Source organism: Phasianus colchicus, chromosome 15 (assembly GCF_987193195.1).
Source record: "Phasianus colchicus chromosome 15, bPhaCol1.hap1.1, whole genome shotgun sequence".
Classification (NCBI taxonomy): Eukaryota; Metazoa; Chordata; class Aves; order Galliformes; family Phasianidae; genus Phasianus; species Phasianus colchicus.
This window is the reverse complement of record NC_143450.1, coordinates 1,187,067-1,204,028: the sequence shown is the minus strand read 5'-3', so window position 1 is coordinate 1,204,028 and position 16,962 is coordinate 1,187,067. Positions and strand designations below refer to the sequence as shown.

The window sequence follows — 16,962 nt, the reverse complement described above, 5'->3', positions numbered from 1 at the left end:
GGCGGCACCGTCGTATCCCTCCGCGCTCTCCCCCTCCCCCTTCTGGAGAGTTCTGTGCGCGCGCCGCACGGCAAATAGTCCCCGCGCCTCCCGCCCGCCCTCGCCCCGCGCGGCTCCGCGCCCCCGGCCCGGCTCCGGCCCTCCCCCCTCGGCGTTCTCTCCCGGGCTCCTCCCGCCTCGCTCCGGGCGGCGGCGGCGCGGCGGCGGGCAGGGCACGGCGGAGCGATACGCGGAAGGGGTCATCCCGAGCGGCGCGGCGCAGCGCATAAAGCGGCGGCGGAGCGAGCGGCGCAGCGCGGCAGTAACGAGCGCAGCGCGGCCGGCCCACGGAGCAGCGCGAGGCCGCGCCGGGCCCCTCGCCGTACCGCCGCCTTCTGGGGGCCCCCTCCCCCCTCATCTCCTCCCCTCCCCCTCCTCCTCCCCCCGCGCCGCCACCTCCGCACTCCTCCTCCTCCCCTCCCCCGCGGAAAGTAGTTCCCCGCGGCCGCCCCCTCCCCGCGCCCCTCCTCGCACCGCGCACACAATGGCGCTGAAGAGAATCCACAAGGTAAGGCCGAGCCCCGCGGCCCGCCCCGACGCCGGGCCCGCGGCTGTGACCGAGCCGGGCCGCGGGGCGCCGCCTGGAGCCGGCCGGGCGGCGGGGCGAGGCCCGGGGGCAGGGCGCGGGGGGACGGCCCGGCCTCGCGGCCTTCCGCCGCACCGGGCGGCGCTGCCCCCGCTCCCCCCCCATCGCCGCGACGTGGCCCCGGGGAGCTCCGGGGGCCGCCAGGGGGCGCGGGGCCGCCGGAGGGGAGCGGAGCGCGGCGGAGGCCCGGCGCCGCGGAGGCCGGAGTGGCGCGGGCGGTTCTTAAGCGGGAGCCGCGGCCCCGCGCTCGGGCCGGCCTGTAGCCGGTAGCGGCCCGGCCGGGCGCGGCGTCTGCGGGCCCGTCGGGCTCCTCGCTGCGCTGTGCGGCGGCGGACGAGGGCCGCGTTCGGGCGTGTTCGCCGTGGCCGGAGGTCGTGCCGGAGTTCGTGCCGCTCAGCGTCGGAGCTGAGGAGAGCGGCGGGCTGCGTGCGCCCGGGCATGGCCGGCCCATCCGTCCCGCTGCGATTTTAGTTACTGGAACTCGCACGGCAACGGGTTACATAAGCGAGCGGCGTTCCAGTTCAACGTCGGTCCGATCCTACGCTTTCGGTCACTTAACGTGGCGGTACTTAACGCGCTGTGGGAGCTGATCGAGGCCACTTCCTCTGCGGCTCTCCGGTCGTTCTGGAAGCCTCCGGTGCCGGGGCTGGAAGGGGAGTGTTGGTCTGGGACAGCGCCGGGGGTGCCTGGGCAGAGATGTGAGCACAGGGACCTGGGCAGTGCGGGGCTGCGGGGTGCTGTGCCTGTCTCGGCGCCACCTGGCAGACCAGCAGAGCTCCTTCCTTGGAACAGTGCTTGCTTTGCTTGCTGTTCATGGTCGGTGCTTCAGCAAGAGAAATGGAGCGTGCTGTCCCTTGGTGAACATTGGTTGCTCATGGGCGGGCTGTTCGTGTTGCTCCTCGGAGGTGAGGAACCTGAGGCAGGATGGGCTGTGTTGGGTTGCAGGGCTGTCACTAGTGGGGAAGCAGTGAGAAGTGGTGCACAGAGCTCGGCAAAGTGCTGAGAGTGCAGTAGAAATGGTGCTGCAAACAAAAAGCTTCGGTCAGGGCTGTGATGGGGAGACCAGTGCTCTGAGAGTTAGCTGGAGTTGGGCTGCAGGTGGAGGAGTGCTGTGGTGCCACGCTCAGCTGCCTACCAGTGTCTGCTCACACCTGGGCTGTGCTGAGCTGTGTGGGACTGTCCATCCCACCTGCTGTTGTCCTGTCTGCAGGAGCTGCAGCAATGTTGGCCCTGTCCTGATCAGTGGCTCCGGCCTCTGCTGTTGCACCTGGTGACAGGAACAAAAGGCTGTGCAGTGTGGATTAAGTGGAAATAATCCCAGCAGGCTTGTATACAAAGAAGCAATGGAAAGGAAAGCTTCAGCTTAGGCATTTTTGGAGGATGCTATCAGTCTCAATACGCCAGTGCACGTGTCTGCATCTTGCCACTGGTGTTTGTGCCTGGTGCGTTGGATTTTACTCCCTACCCCAGACCATGCATGAGGCTTTCTGCAGAGTTCTTGGACAACACAAGGATGAGAACTTCAGGAACAAGCAGCAAATCCCAGGAATGAACAAACCTCTGATGCCCTGGAGCTGCTGTTACATGAAGCGATGTCTGGCACGCTGAGCCCCTCTGGGCTGGAAGTGGTACGGAGCCCAATGCTGTCTGCCATCTGACCAGAAGTCTTGCTGTCAGCGTGGAGGTGCTGCCAGCTGTGGGGCTGACAGGCTGTCCGGGCCTGGAGCTGCTGTGCCAGCTCTGTAGCTGTTCTCAGAGCAGATCCTGCTGGGAGGATCACACATGGAGGAGCTGCTCTCAAGTTGCTGCTTGTGGTGTTCCTGCAGTGCTCTTAATTCTTCCAAGGTGTGGACTGGCACTTGGATTTCACGAGAAAGGAACTCCAGGTTTTAGAAGTGCTTAGTTTTGGGCAAACTGGGATGTGTGCAGTCATGGTGGCCAAAGTAGCCATGAAGTGTGGGAGTAGCAGTTTGCTATAACACATATATTTGATCATTGTTATCTCTTAGAAGAAATGCCATGTGAAGACATACAGGAGTAGGGAAGGGGTGAAGCTGAAGGACCATAACAAATGGTGCTTGTTTCAGGACTTCAGCCATAGCATTTGGGGTTCAGCCACATCCCTACCTCTGTAATCGAGCAAGCAGGGCACTGCTTGGAGTGGGAGAGCAAGGGGAAGGAAGGTGAACTTTGTCCTCTGTGGGCTCCCCTGTGAGGGAGCTTGGTGGTCCCTGCAGTGAGGGAGCAGGAGAACAAGGAGCTGTGCTGGGGATGCTGGCTTACTGCCTGTTTGTGGGCCTGTGCTGTAAAGCACACAGCTCTGTCAGGTGTCTGTAGCGATGCTGCTGTCGGGCTGCTGGCTGAGTTGTGTTGGGATTACTGGGTAACTGGGCAGTGCTAAGTGATCTGTGTGCACACTGCCTCTGAACTTTTCTGTCTGTGCTGTGAGTTTGGCCTTACAGCAGCTCAGTGCTTCCTCTGGAGCTGCTGCTCGGGCTCCTGCCTGGTGCATGGGCTCTGCAGCATTCAGTTCCTGTACCAAGAGGAAGTTATGTGCTGCTTTGGTGTTCTTGCTCTTCAGGCTTTGAAAGAAGATGAAAGGTGACTGATGGTTACATCAGAGCTCGTTCATAGAGCGTACCCTGGCAGGCTCTGTGTGTTTCATTAAGTTTGGCTTTTCTTATGCTGCTCACTGAACTGCATGCCTCCTCATGTGCAAGTGTTATAAGAAGTCAAGAAGGTCAGTGGATCTAAGCCATTCCATGCCCTGGAAAAGCAGATTCTGTAAAAGGAGAAGGATTAAAATCCTTCTGAAGATGAAAATGTTTCTGTTGTTCGGAAGAAGCAGCCTTAGAGTGCAAAATATTTTGGAATTGCAGAGTCTTGTAGACCTAAAGTGCCTTTGGAACCCACAGTTGGATGCTGGAGCCTGTGTGAGTGCTGCCTTGACAAACGGTACCAGAGCTGTGTGCTTCACAGCCTGCCCTGTGCTGATTTCTGTGTCAGGTAAGTGCAGGAGCTGTGCTGTAGGGCAGGGTGGGGGGCCTTGCTGCCCCTTCCCACAAGTGTGGACCTATGCAGGTTGCTGGCAGGCAGTGCTATTGGTCGTTGGCCCTGTTATGTATTGCTTGGCAGTGATCTATTGAAAGCTGCCAGGAAATCGTGGTTCAATGGCTCCAAGTTTCCTTTTTGGTGAGTTAAATCAGAGTTTTATGACACGGTCCTAGGCTGCCTGTCACTGAGGGATTTGGGGGCTTCAGGCAAAGATTCTTGCCGAAGACAGATTAAAGGCTTATTTTGCTGTCAGGTTGCTGCTGCTATAAGTGAAAATAAGGCTTACAATCAAGCTAATGATGTGATCTCTGAGTCAATTAGAGCTTCTGAAAGCAGCTCAAACTGGAGTAAGGAGGAGGGACCACAGCTTTGCGTAATCTTTGACTGTTTGGAGTCCTGTCTGATGCGTTGGAGTGTTTGAGGAGCTGCCCCAGGACAGCAGCTGTCCTCTCACACACGGCTGGCTTCTTGGTGCTGCTTGTTCTGCAGCAGTCAGAACAGAGTCCTTAAACCCAGCCTTGTCTGCTGGCCAGGGCCTCCCTGCCACGCAGCAGATGGGCAGCGTGGGGCTCATTGTCTGGGGAAGTGAACTCACATCTGCAGCAGACGCCTCTGGAGTTTACAAATAAATGAATTAAAACTTGGAACGTGTGCAAGGTTAAACTTGAAGCTGGAACTTGGAGCGCTCCTGTTTTTGAAAACTTCTTGTGCTGCTTGTGGAGTCCCTGATTCAGCTGCACTCCAAATGCCATGGGCCAGCTGCTGGGAAGTGGAATGGTGGGGGCAGGGCAGCAGGTGGTGGCTCTGAGCAGGGCTGCAGGCTCACTGAGTGCCCCCTCCTCACTGCTCGGCTGCTTTGCGTGGCTTTGGGGCAGTGAGGCAGTCTGTGTTACACACTGCATCTTTTCTAAAGCGCTTTCCTGGAGCACCGGGTGGGGCTGTGCTTTCTGTTGGGAACTCGAGCACAAGTAGAGCTGTTTTTGGAGCCGAAGTGTCGGCTTCTTGTGCAAGACTTGTAGCTTTACTGGAATACCTACTTCCCAGATGAAGTTTCGTACGACTTGCTCTTTGGGCGAGGTACTTGAACTTTGCTTTGCAGTGCATCGTGCCTTCAGTTCCTTACTTTTGCTGAGGGGCTAATTAAAACTTCTGAGTTAGATCTGAGTGATGGTACGATCCTCAGCAGTGGGCCTGGCTCCTGTGGAGGAGAGAGCAGCCCTGCAGCTCGCTGTCCCACTGCTCTTGCAGGCAGGCTCCTAGGAGCCAAAAACCTCACTGGGACTTGCCTGATCATTTGCTTTTGCATTCCTGGAGCAAAGCCTTCTGCGCCAGAAATTCAACTGATAGCCAGCTGCAGCTTCCTCCAGCTGCTGATTTGATAGCAATGCTGTCAAGACCTGGTCAGTGACCCACAAAGCCTTTCTGGGACAGAGGGAGAATAGGGCAGGCCACGAAGCTTGGGGTTTGGTAGGTGGCAATGTCAGTTTTGTAGGTGATACCAAACTGCATTGGAATCTTATCTATATGAGGTTAGTTTCGTGTGAACGCTTGGGGAATTAGCTCAGATTTAAGCTGGTATTTCTTCTGTCCCTCAGTAACATCTGGAAACCAAGCCTTAGGTAGGCTGGGGTGCTCTGCCTTCTGAACTGCACCAACAGCTTCTAAAAGGCGAGGTAACCTTCTGGATGCTGTGCTTTGTGTGTGGGTGGACAGGTGTAGCTGCATGTAACTATCATTGCTGTTTTTAAACTTAGCCCTAGAAGTCTGTTAAGTGACTGGTAGAAGTCTGGCTAGTATGTGGGCAGCTTGAAGAGAAAGCTGTGTTAAGTGTGGTATCTGTGCCCTGCTAGGAAGCCCTGTGCTGTGATAATGCACCAGTGGCATGGATGGCAGAGCGAGTGCAGCCTCAGCAAGCAGGCAGGGACAGCCAGCTGTGTGGTGCAGCTGACGTGTTGGAGGGGGGGTGGGCGACACCCAGGGGAACTGGGCAGGCTGGGGAGGTGGCCTCACGTGACCCTCCTGAGGTTGATCCAGGCCAAAATGCTGGGTGCTGCTCCTGGATGGGGGCTGTTCCCCATCCCAGACTGAGTTCTGATGGACTGAGCAGCCTTGTGGGGAGGGGCTGGTGGGTGGAGAGCAGTGAGCCAGCTGTGTGCTGGCAGCCCAGAAGGCAGCTGTGTCCTGGGCTGCAGCAAGGTGAAGAAGGGGGCTGTCCTTCTTCATGAGGATCATCCTTCCCCAGCACAGTGTTCAGCTCCGGGGCCCAGCGCAAGAGAGATGTGGGTCTGTTGGAGTGAGCTTGGGAGAGGCCACCAGGGTGCCTGGGGAGCCAGAGCACCTCTCATCTGTGTCAGGAAGTGTGGTGATGGCTCTCAACTAAGAAAGAGGAGAACTTAGCTCAGGTATGAGGGGGGAATTCTCAGACCCTGGTACTGCTGTCCAGAGCTGAGGTGCCCCAGGCCATGGATGGGCTCTGGGCAGCCTAAGCTGTTGGGGGCACTGAGCCCATGGCAGGGGTGAGGTTAGGGTGCTGTAAGGGCCCTCCCAACCCCACCATTATGCAGTTGGCCCTTGCAGTGTTGAGATGGACCTAGTGCCATGCTGCAGCTAGTGCTTGTGCTCCAGAGGCGCCCTGTGGAGATGCAGCTTTTCCTCTCTTATTTTGGCTGCCCTACAGCAGCTGCAGGGCTTTGTGTTGCAGGAGCTTAATTAAAAAGTTGTTTCAAAAGTTCTCTAAGTGCAAGGAGTCTGTGCATCACTTACACAGGTCTTTCAGTCTGTGGTGCTGCAACTTGAGTTTGTAAAGCAGAACCTGAAATGCTGCCTGCAGTGAGAGCTGCACCAGTGACCCCCGTGGTGTGACCCAGTCACCTCTCTGCAGTGAGATACTGTTCACAGATACAAAAGTTAAAGTATCCTTTCTGCCTGGAACTCAAAATTGAGGAGAAGGAAATAGTACACTGATGAGAAAGGGTGCTCCTGCTGTCTGAGCTTTGCTGTGTAGCTGCTGTGAGCCCTGCCTGCAGTGGGGCCGTGTGAGGTGCTGGGGAGGTGCTGCTGTGGGGCAGCTCTGCCAGCTGCACCTTTTGTTTCCCTGCAGTGGTGGAAGAGATGTGTGCTGGGCTCTGAAACCTAGGCACTGGTAGCTTGTGGTCTTACATGACACAGGTGTGCTCTTGCAATGGTATTCCTTCCCAAAGTGGCCTTGTTGCATTGTAGGTGTGCACAGTGGGAGAGAAGAGGCTGCCAGCTGATACGTAGGAGAGGCTTAGGTGTTTTTTTTTTTTTCTAATGGATGTGTTTAGAATTCTGAGTACTGTAGCATTAAATTGCTTTCTCCAGGAGATCAGGGTCAATAGCATTCGGAAGTTACTGTGCTTCACACAGTTATTACAGGCTCTTAGAAAAATGAGGTATGCTCCTGAATTTTTATTTATACTTTTAAGTTCTTAGGTCTGTACTTACAGCGGGTGTGTGTATATATAGAGAGAGAGAGCTGCTGCACTCTCCATGGCTGTGTGGTGAGGAACACGTGCCTGTCAGCTGAGCAGGAAGGCACAGAGCTGGCTGCCCAGCCTGGTGCTGGGCTTACTGGGACTGGAGCAGAGCTCAGAGCACTGCTCTGAGGGGTGCTGTGTTTGTAAGACCACCTCTCTGTGAATGTTGTCACAGTACACACACTGCTGTGGGATGAAGCAGAGTTCTGTAGCTCGGGTTGGAGCTTGATGTATTTCCTGTTCTGGACTTAGAACAGGTGTGCAGTGGGTGGTGTAAAGTGTGATGATGGGGAGTGAGTGCTTTACGGATCTCTTTGCTGGCTCATGTTTCAGGCAGGGGGGAAGAAGGGAATCCTTACAGGGCTAAAATTGGCTGCTCTGAACTGACTTGCAACTCTGAAGGGTTTCCCTCTTATTTAATGGAGATGTTTGGAGGTGTTGTCCACCTTCAGGTGTGCCATTGCCGCTTCAGCAGGTGCTGCATGCTCAGTGTCTGTTTCAGTGCAAGGGAATTAGGCTTAGTGGCTGAGCCTGGGACAACACAGATGGGTTGAATTTTGGGATCTTATTCCATTTGTGCATGTTGTTCAGTGCCTGCTTCCTGAGCAGCCTGCAGGTGTGAGCAGTGGGTAGGTGTGGGTCCTGAGCCCAGCTGAAGGTCTGCTCCAAGCTGAAGGTTGGGGTAGTTTGGCTCATGCCATGCAGTCACACATTAAAACTTGTCAGAGGATTGCTTGAGTGAGGCTTGGCTGATACAGGTACTTCAGAAATGTGGGGCTGTGTTGGTGCATTCGAGCTAGTTACCAAAGGCCTTGTTTTGTTGTCCAACCACCTCTAGTCTGATGAAACAACAGGGTGAGTGAAGTTCTGCAGTAAGTGAAAGTGCTGTAGTGGAGCAGCTTGGGAGCTATTATGGGGCAGGAAGGGGGAGGGCTGGCAGCGGGTTGTTGGCTTGGAGCTGCCCTGCCTCTGTGGCCTGGACATGGTCCCATGCATGAGAAATCCAGCATGTAATCAAGGTGCTAAGCTTTGTTCTCAGCAAAGGCAAAATTAACCTGATAGGCCCTGTGACTTAGTGAGGGTTGTGTGAGTGGAGTGTCAGGAAACCCAGGAGAGGTAACTGATGTGTGCACCAAATACGTTGCATTGATTTCACGAGTGACTTTGTGTCCTGGGTGTTAGCTTGGTGGTGGTACCATTCCTGTGGTCTCACCTCACTGATGTATGCAGTTGATGAGCAGTACTCCCACAAAGAGCAGGAGTAATAGTCCAAGTGCCACCAGCGGCTTTCATAACAGTAATGTGAGTGGTGTTGGAATTAAATGAAACAACTGTTTCTGTTTTTTTTGTTTTTCTAGGAGTTGAATGACCTGGCACGTGATCCTCCAGCACAGTGTTCAGCAGGGCCTGTTGGTGATGACAGTAAGTATGCCACTATCAGTGTGCACGTGTGGACTCTGTTTCCCTTCTAAAACAGAACACCTAGTTTCTCCATAAGGAGAACTTGTCTGTGCCCTCAGCTGGAGTACTGGAGACTGTTCCCCCTACCAGCCTGATACTTGGTGCTGTTCTGTAATACCATCCCTGTGGATCACCTGGGATCTGTGCCCGTTTCATGGGGCAGCTCTGTTTCCCTGTGCTCTGGCATTCTCGTATCAGCACTTGCGGTCAGCATGCAGTGAGCTTCAGTCCCACCCTGGCCCAACCAGTGTGCAGTCTTCTACAGCTGTCTGAACTTGTTTGGTACCTAAATTATATATAGTGTAGTCACGTGGTCCTGTGGAAGTAAAGCAATCTGCTCCTAATGCTGGGTGGTGGTACATCAAGGTCACAGTTAACTATATTTTACACAGGACTTAAAGCAACCACTGCATTTCCTAAAAAGGCAACGTACAGTCTTTGAAGGTAGCAAGGTAAAATGTGAATGGAAGGAAAACTAATTAGTGAATTGAAGCTTGAATTATGAAGTATTTTTTGATCTTAAGTTACAGGGACACTTGAAAAAGCTGTTTGTTTTTAATTGGTTTGTGCTGGTGCACAACCAGTATGCAATACTGGAGTATGCCAGTGTAAGGACTGAAAAACAAGTTGAGACCTTTAGGCAGGGCTTAACTCAATCTGATACTCCTTCAGGACTTCTGAGTATGCAAAATCTGAACGTGCAGGTCTTGCTGTGGTGACAGGTTTGTTACTGGATTTGTATGTGGGTGCTTGGCTGTGAGATGAAATGCAGGCAGAGGATCCTTAAATTGCATGGTACTGTTCTCTAAGCAGTTGGCTCTGCCAGGTCCCCTGAAGGGAATAGTGTGCTGGGAAGGAATAGCTGGGGCTGCCTTGTTGGCCCAGGCACCAGCTGCTCTGTTTTCTCCTGGTACGTGTGACCTGGGCATCTTTCTCTGCCCTTTTTGAAGCTCAAACAGCTGTGTGAAAGGAGACTGCTGTTCAAAGCCTTCCTCTGCATTTCTTTTCTTTGTGGTAAGATCTCCTGTTATCTTGCTCACGTGTTTTCTCCTAGAAGAGAGCAAGATGCATTGCATGATTTAATAGGCTTCATATGGATCTCTCTTATTGGAGTTCTAGATCATGCTCCCCAGGCTGCTGTGATCATCTGTGAATAACAGAGCTTAATTGTTGGCTCCCTACTGCAGCCATTGGTGTTGGGTGGTTGTTTGTTTTTTGTGTGTTTTGTTTTGTGAGAGGCCTTTGCTTTTAAACAGAACTGAAGTCATTTCACAAGTTGTTCAGGCCTTCTTACATTAACATTTCTCACTTCTTGGTAAAGTGCAACTTTTTTTTTTTTTTGTAACAGCATTAAGCATTTGGTCCCAGTTTAGACGGTCAGGTCAGTAAGATGCCTGCAATGACAGGACCACTTGTAAGGTTGCCTCTTGCTTTGCAACTTTACAGCCTGCCCGGGGGAAAATCCAGATGGGTATGAATTAGATGTGTGAGTATTTAAAGCATAAAATGCTTGAGATAAGGCAATATGTTGATGCTTTTGTAGAGGCTCTGCCATGTCAAAGAGGCTGCAGAAGATCAGTTCAGCTGTTACTGGGGTGCTCACTAAGCTGGTGCATCCAGCTGTGCAGCAGCATCTCTGACAAGGCTGCTGCTCAGCCTAGCATCCAAGCTTGTAGGAGTAAGGAATGTTTAAGGATGGAGGCCTCCGTCTGTGCTGAGAGCTCATAGGCTTGGGTGTTCTTTTTACGAGAATGATTCTGATCAGTTTTAGCAGTTAATCTCTCTTGAGCTATTTGGAAGTTCTGCAGTGTATAGAAACTTAAATTCATAAGTCTAAGACAAGGTTAAAAAACAGCACTTCTTCACTGAAGAATGAAAAGACTGAATATTTCTCTTTTTGTAGAGGCATTACTGTTTAGCAGTGCCTTCAGGCAAGCAGAAGCTGTACCTGCTTCTGAGGGCTTTTAGGAGTACTAACAAACTTGTAGGTATTCTGCCACTTTCCTGCTTTAGGAATGGTATTTCTAAGAAGCTTGCAGGTGTGTGGGAGGGGATTCAGTAAGGTGCAGAGCCAATCTGAGGATTTTCTTCCCACAAACTTGCAAGTTTGACTTTTGCCACAATAATCTACTTTATTGTTTCAGAAGTGTGTCAGAGACAGTCAGAGTTGTCTGGAGGAGCTGGTAACTGGTAATGTGAGTTGAGCAGTGTGGTTGAGGGCTACTTCAAAGCTTTCTTGATTTGGCACTAATACTCAGATCTTTGTGTCACCTTTCTGATAGATCCTTGAAAATCGTCCACTGTTAAGAGCTCGCCCTCTGGTGTATGTAACTGAATACCAGTTCCAGCAGTGGGAAGGTGCCTTTCTTACGGTGCTCTCTGTGCTCTAGGCCTGCCTGGGTTGCCTTGTCAGAATGTTTTTCAGTGTTCAGAACATGCTGTGCTTTCAAAGTGGTATCTACCTAGTCCAGCTGATGTAAACTGTCTCCATGTGTCAGCAGCTCATCCCAGTGTTTCGTTAACTCTGGAATGGGAAAAGCTGCTTCTGCTTTGTTAACTATAGGGACTGGATACGTTTTCCCTTTGGATATTTTCCCTTTGGATAAGGTGGTTTTGTTATCCTCTGTTTGGCTCCATCTTTTATTTAGGAAATTGGGTTGGGATTACATTACCAGATTGTAGTATAATTCTGGTTTCTATTGGTTTAAGGCTGTGGTGAGGTGTCACAGTTGATCTTCCTAGCATGCAGAGATGTTCAAGTTAACATCCAGTATTTTTATATATTCCAGCACAGCTGGACTCAATCTTAACCAGCATCTACTGATACATGTGAAAATCTCAGTGTTCTTTAGTGTTGCACTCCTCACTGTCTCTTTGCCACCCCTTTGTCCTCTTGTTCCACTTTCTCCCCCTCCAGCTACTATCAGTGGACTTGCTCTGAAGCTGTCTGAACCTTTTAAAATGGGTGAATGTCGCATTTGAAAATGAGGCATTGTCTTGATTTCCTGAGTCTAGCTGAATGTAGTTTTTCCTTGCTAGCTGCTGTCAGCAGCTGTAATACCCTTTGTTACAGAACCTGCTACTTGAACCAGCTGCTCTTGTACTTCTTGAGTCTTGGCAGGGCTGTTTCTACTCTGCCCTTTTCCATTCTTTCTGAGCTCATACTCACTTGTAGTGCCTGCACAGTGTGTAATTAAAAACAGCTCCTACTAGAGTAGGGCATACAGTGTTACTGTGTCACAGTTACCTTTTGGCCGGGGTGGTGGTGGAAGCTGGGGGCACTGTTGCACGTTAAGTGTGCAGCTGCAGATGGCTTCAACTTCTGTGCCTTAAAGACTTGGCTGTACCACGAGTCAGCTTGTGTTCTGCTCCCCGCTTCTAAAGACGTGGTGCAGCCAACATCCTGGCAGAGGAAAATCCCCATAATACCTGAGAAATAATTTGTTAAAGTAGTGTGCTATGAACTTTGGAGTGTTAGGAGAAAGCAAGAAACCTGAAGTACATACTAGGGAGCTTTATTACAGATTAACAGCACTGATTATTTTCCTTATGTTCTGCAGCAAAGACGTTCTTCACAAGCCTTCTGTATTACCAGATTAAGATGTTCTCTTGGACAGATGCATATGAGTGAGACTTAATTTTTTTCCATTTAACCTAAAGTATTCTGGCACACTGGTCTCAAGTGTTTAGCAGACTCATTCTTACATTTTTCTATGACTTGTATTACTTTCTGTTGTTTTAGTGAAGTTTTCATGCTTCTGTGGAAGCTGAAGTTAAATGTTTGGTCAGGACACTGTTGACTGTAGGTGAACTCCTTACACGTGGAATCCACAAGGCTTAGGCTTACCCTTTGTTCAGTTAAGGAGCCACACAGGAGAAATCCTGTTGAGGGAAGAGACTAACTTACTCTGTGCCTTTGCTGTAACTCACTCTGAAAGGGCAGTGCAGCTATTGGAAACTGGGCTTTGATTCAGGTAATGGCAGACTTTCTCTGGAAACTACCTAATTGAATGCTCAAATTTGTTGGGTCTGAAACGAGTAAGCTCTTGTGTTTTTATTGTGCTGGGATTTCTTTCAGGGTGCAGCTACAGGTATGCTACCACAACAGTTTCTGAAAGCGTGGACCAAATGTACATGAAATACAGAGTACATCACCCTGTCTCTGTTGAGCTTTTTGGCTGGTGTCCTTGCAGTTTCTCAGAAGGTTTTGTTTTTAAAATAGACTTTTCTGTACTGCTTTCTCGGGATGTTAAGTATTCATTACTTGAGCTTCTCCAAACTGAAGTAAATCTCTCTCTTTTTCAGTGTTCCATTGGCAAGCTACAATAATGGGACCAGTAAGTATGAGAGAATTGATGCTCATAGTTTCTATGACCAGTCTTCTTGTAAAAACTCAAACTGCAATGTTTCCTTTTCCTTAACAGAATGACAGTCCCTATCAAGGTGGAGTATTTTTCTTGACAATTCACTTCCCAACAGATTATCCCTTCAAACCACCTAAGGTGAGTGCCTTGTGCTGTAGATCTGTTCATTACCGTGTGGTGTAATGTACTTTTGTGAGCCTACACTGAAATTTCCCTTCTTCTGCAGGTTGCATTTACAACAAGAATCTATCATCCAAATATTAACAGTAATGGCAGCATTTGTCTTGATATTCTACGATCACAGTGGTCCCCAGCACTAACTATTTCAAAAGGTACCTCCAATGCTCACTTAATTTTACTCTGCTGTAATTACTGATCTAGGTTTAGAATGTAAAAAAATAATACTAAGAATGCAGCATTATTGTTATTAACTGCTTCTGTGATCACAGCTTCAGTCTTGTGGCCTCATGTGCAGTTTGTAACTTGTTCTTCACAAGCCCGGATCATTCACTTCCTTCAAACATAGGGAGGCTGTTTGGTTTTGCTCATAGATCCATTAAATCTTACTGAATTAAGTTCTTAGTCTTGGCAGTTCTGAGCAAGAAGCCCTACTTTAGGACAGGCATTTGAACTTAAAAGCACATAGTCCATGACAAAAGAAGACTCCAGTGCTGAAATTGTACACAAAGTAGAATGTAAGAAAATGGCAGTGGCCTTTTAAAAAAGGCCAACAAAAACATGCAGTTCTTTTCCACCACATGTGATGTTCTCAGACACTCTTTAGTTCACTCTTTAGCAGCTGACTCTTTACTTATCTTAACTGTTTCCCTTCTACTGAGGTCACTAATTCCTATACCCTCCAGCTGAAGACATGGCATTTGTTTAAAAAAAAATAAATAAATAAATGGAAAGGCAAAACAATCTTATCTCTCGATGGCAGTGAATCTGCTGTTGCACAAAGCTGAAGGTCCTTACTGTAACTTGAGAACTGAAGGAATAGTGCCAGTAAAGAGCAAATGACTGTGCTCTCATAAAGAGCTTTCTTTATGAATGCTTTCTGTAGAGCACTAGCTACTGTTGGAAGTACTAAAGTAGTATTAACATATACAACATGTAATCACAATGTAATGATTAGAATTCTACAACTGCAGAGCATGTAGTGTGGCATGATATGTTATTTTCACTTGTCTTAGGGATTTTGAAGTTAGCATACATGCTGTGAGATGATAAATAGCATGTAAACACTGGAAGATATACTGGGATTGTGACAGAAGTAGGGTGAGAAGTTAAGAGGCTAGTTGAGAGCATCACCAGACTTTCTATTAATGGCTGTCAGAGAGCTTTAATCACAAAATATACCTTGACTTAATTTATGAATCAAATCCAGTTGCAGCATGCTTTTCCAGCTCCTTTCTTCTTCTGCCTTGAACTCCTTTTTCTGATCCTCTTCAAACTGCATCCTCCTGGCTTAGTCTATTTCATGGGATCAGTGAGGCCATTCTGTCACCATCTCTCCTCCTAAAGCATGCTTCTTGAGATTAGGTGCATATATATTACTGACCAGTTGTCTCTCATTGTGCTTTCATATGAACTCCCTGCAAGCTCTCCTGTGTGTAGCACAGAATGCATGCAGATCTGACCAATGAGAAGTCTTACCGAGTTCACGTGGTGTTAATTCATGATAGAGTTAAAAGCAGCGAAAGAAATGCTGATGGGTGGCTTCTGTCAGAAGAAAGAGACGCTTTCTGTAAGAAAGTAGACCAAATTACCAATGGGCAAGAGTTGGAGGCATTCCTGTCTTGATCAAGTACAAATAAATTCTGTGAATACAGTGTCAGTCTTCTAGGGTGGAAATCTTGTTTTCAGTGAGGCTGTAGCTGTATTGTTACAGATTTCAGGGCTGTGTCAGCTCCATAGTGACTTCCTGGTTAGCCTTACTGAAGAGTAAATGTGTTGCTAATAGGAAAAGCTGTCGGGTTAGGTAATTTCTGTGAATAACAGGACTTCAGCTTTATGCTGAATGACTAATGCCTTATGTCCTGTTAAAAGCAGCACCGTGGGTCTGGGGAAGGGTGTGCTTTCTCTACTGGTCCAGAAATTGAGGAAGACTAGAAACAGTTCTTCCATTTAACAGCTTATCGTTTGCAGCTTCTTTCTGAGGCATCTGGAAGATGACATTACCAGCAGCTCACACAGATGAGATGTTACGTTGCAGTTACTATGTCCAGATTTCTTGATCGTGCTGCTTTTTGCTCTCCCCTGTAGGGGAAAAGTTTAAGTGGTGTGCGGTGACTTACTGCTTGTAGCATCTGTTTGTGGTGGAAATACGGAGGAAATCATGACAGTGCTAATTGATTAAGATAACATAAGTGGTAAAGGTAGGGTAGGGATTGTGGTTCCTCTTGCTCTGGAGATGGCAGGCTGCTCCAAAGGGCAGTCTATCTGAATTGGGAACCTGCCTCTGCCCTCTTTGCAGGGTGAGATAGTCACTAGCTTGGGGCTGTCAGAACCTTGATTTCAGGCTGCTTAATGACCAAGGAAGTTTCTCTGCCACTGTAAGTAATTTGAGGTGATTGCAACTATGCTAGTAGAGGTGACTAGCATCTTGGGTTTGCTTTCTTCTTTAATGTTGACCACTTCTTCAAAATGGATTTTGGAGAATAAGGGAGAACATGGAACTTTGGAGACAGTAATACAAATAACTCTTAGTAATTCTGAAGTAGGTATTTGTTGAAGAGTACATATTGTCAAATAAATAATCTGTAGATCTAATTGCAAACACACCTTGGTGGTTACCTTGATTCCAAAGCTTAAGCAGAATGCATAAACTCAGAGGTGTTATCACTGTCTTAATAAGTAAGAATCTGTAATCTGTAACAGAAGAACAAAGTGTCTTCACCTGCTTTCAATTGTTCTCAGGCATATTTGGGAAAACTCTACTTTATCTTGAGCTTGGCAAGTAGTGTGCAAGTTGAGTGTTAAACTGAAGTATTTCTTTAGTAAAGATTGGGCAACTTGCTCTCTTTCTTTGTGTTTCTGTGTGTGCTGGGTGTTCAACAAAGGAGCCATGGAGTTTACATTTGGTGCATTGGAAGACCATACCTAGTGAGTAACTTCAGTCTCATTCACTTAAAGAATTCAACTTAAATAGTAGAACTTTTAGGCTGAAAAGACCTTTAAGATCACCTAGTTTCACCCTCCTGCCATAGATCGGGCCACCTTCCTCTAGTTCAGGTTGCTCACAGCCCCATCCAGCCTGGGCTTGAATGCTTCCAGGGTGGGGGCATCCAAAGCCTCACTGGGCAACCTGTTTCAGTGTCTCACCACCCTCGCAGTAAAGAATTTCTTCTTAATATCTAGTCTGAATCTAACCTATTCCAATTTAAAGCCATTTCCCATCATCCTGTCCTTTACGTGCCCTTACAAAAGTCCTTCTCCAGCTTTTCTGTAGGTCCCATTCAGGTACTGGAAGGTCACTATAATGTTCCCACAGAGCCTTTTCCAGATTAAAGACTCCCGGCTCTCTCAGCCTGTCCTTGTAGGGGAGGTGCTCTAGCCCTCTGTTTTGTGGCCCTCCTCTGGACTTGCTCTCACAGCTCCATGTCTTTGTGTTGGAGGCCCCAGAATTGGATGCAGTAGTCCATGTGGGGTCTCAGAAGGACAGAGTAGAGGTGCAGAATCGCTTCCTTCGACCTGTTGGTCACATCTGTCCTGATGCAGCCTTCTGGGCTGCAAGCACGTTTCCTGCTCATGTTAAGTCTTGCATCAGTTGACACTCCCAAATCCTTCTCAGGGCTGCTCTCAAGTCATTCTCTGCCCATCCTGTATCTGTGCTTGGAATCGCCCTAACCCGTGTGCAGAACCTTACACTTGTCCTTGCTGAACTTCATGAGGTTGGCATGGGTCCACCTCTCTAGTCTGTCCAGGTCCCTCTGTGTAGCATCCCTTCCCTCTAGCATGT

The 16,962-nt window shown here is 49.3% G+C and overlaps 1 protein-coding gene across 5 annotated transcripts in view; it reads left to right on the top strand.

Annotated features, from left to right (window-relative positions):
* Nucleotides 1-104: 104 nt before the first annotated feature.
* The window catches only part of UBE2D2 (ubiquitin conjugating enzyme E2 D2), a 32,774-nt gene continuing 15,916 nt past the window's right edge, over nt 105-16,962 (top strand). The window contains exons 1-5 of one of the 5 annotated variants that reach the window (XM_031607098.2): nt 105-547; nt 8,535-8,598; nt 12,943-12,974; nt 13,062-13,139; nt 13,228-13,333. In XM_031607098.2, the coding sequence (XP_031462958.1) occupies nt 524-547; nt 8,535-8,598; nt 12,943-12,974; nt 13,062-13,139; nt 13,228-13,333 (304 nt within the window). In that variant the 5' untranslated portion in view covers nt 105-523. The other 4 variants (XM_031607100.2, XM_031607096.2, XM_031607099.2 and 1 more) reach the window with 4 other exon arrangements.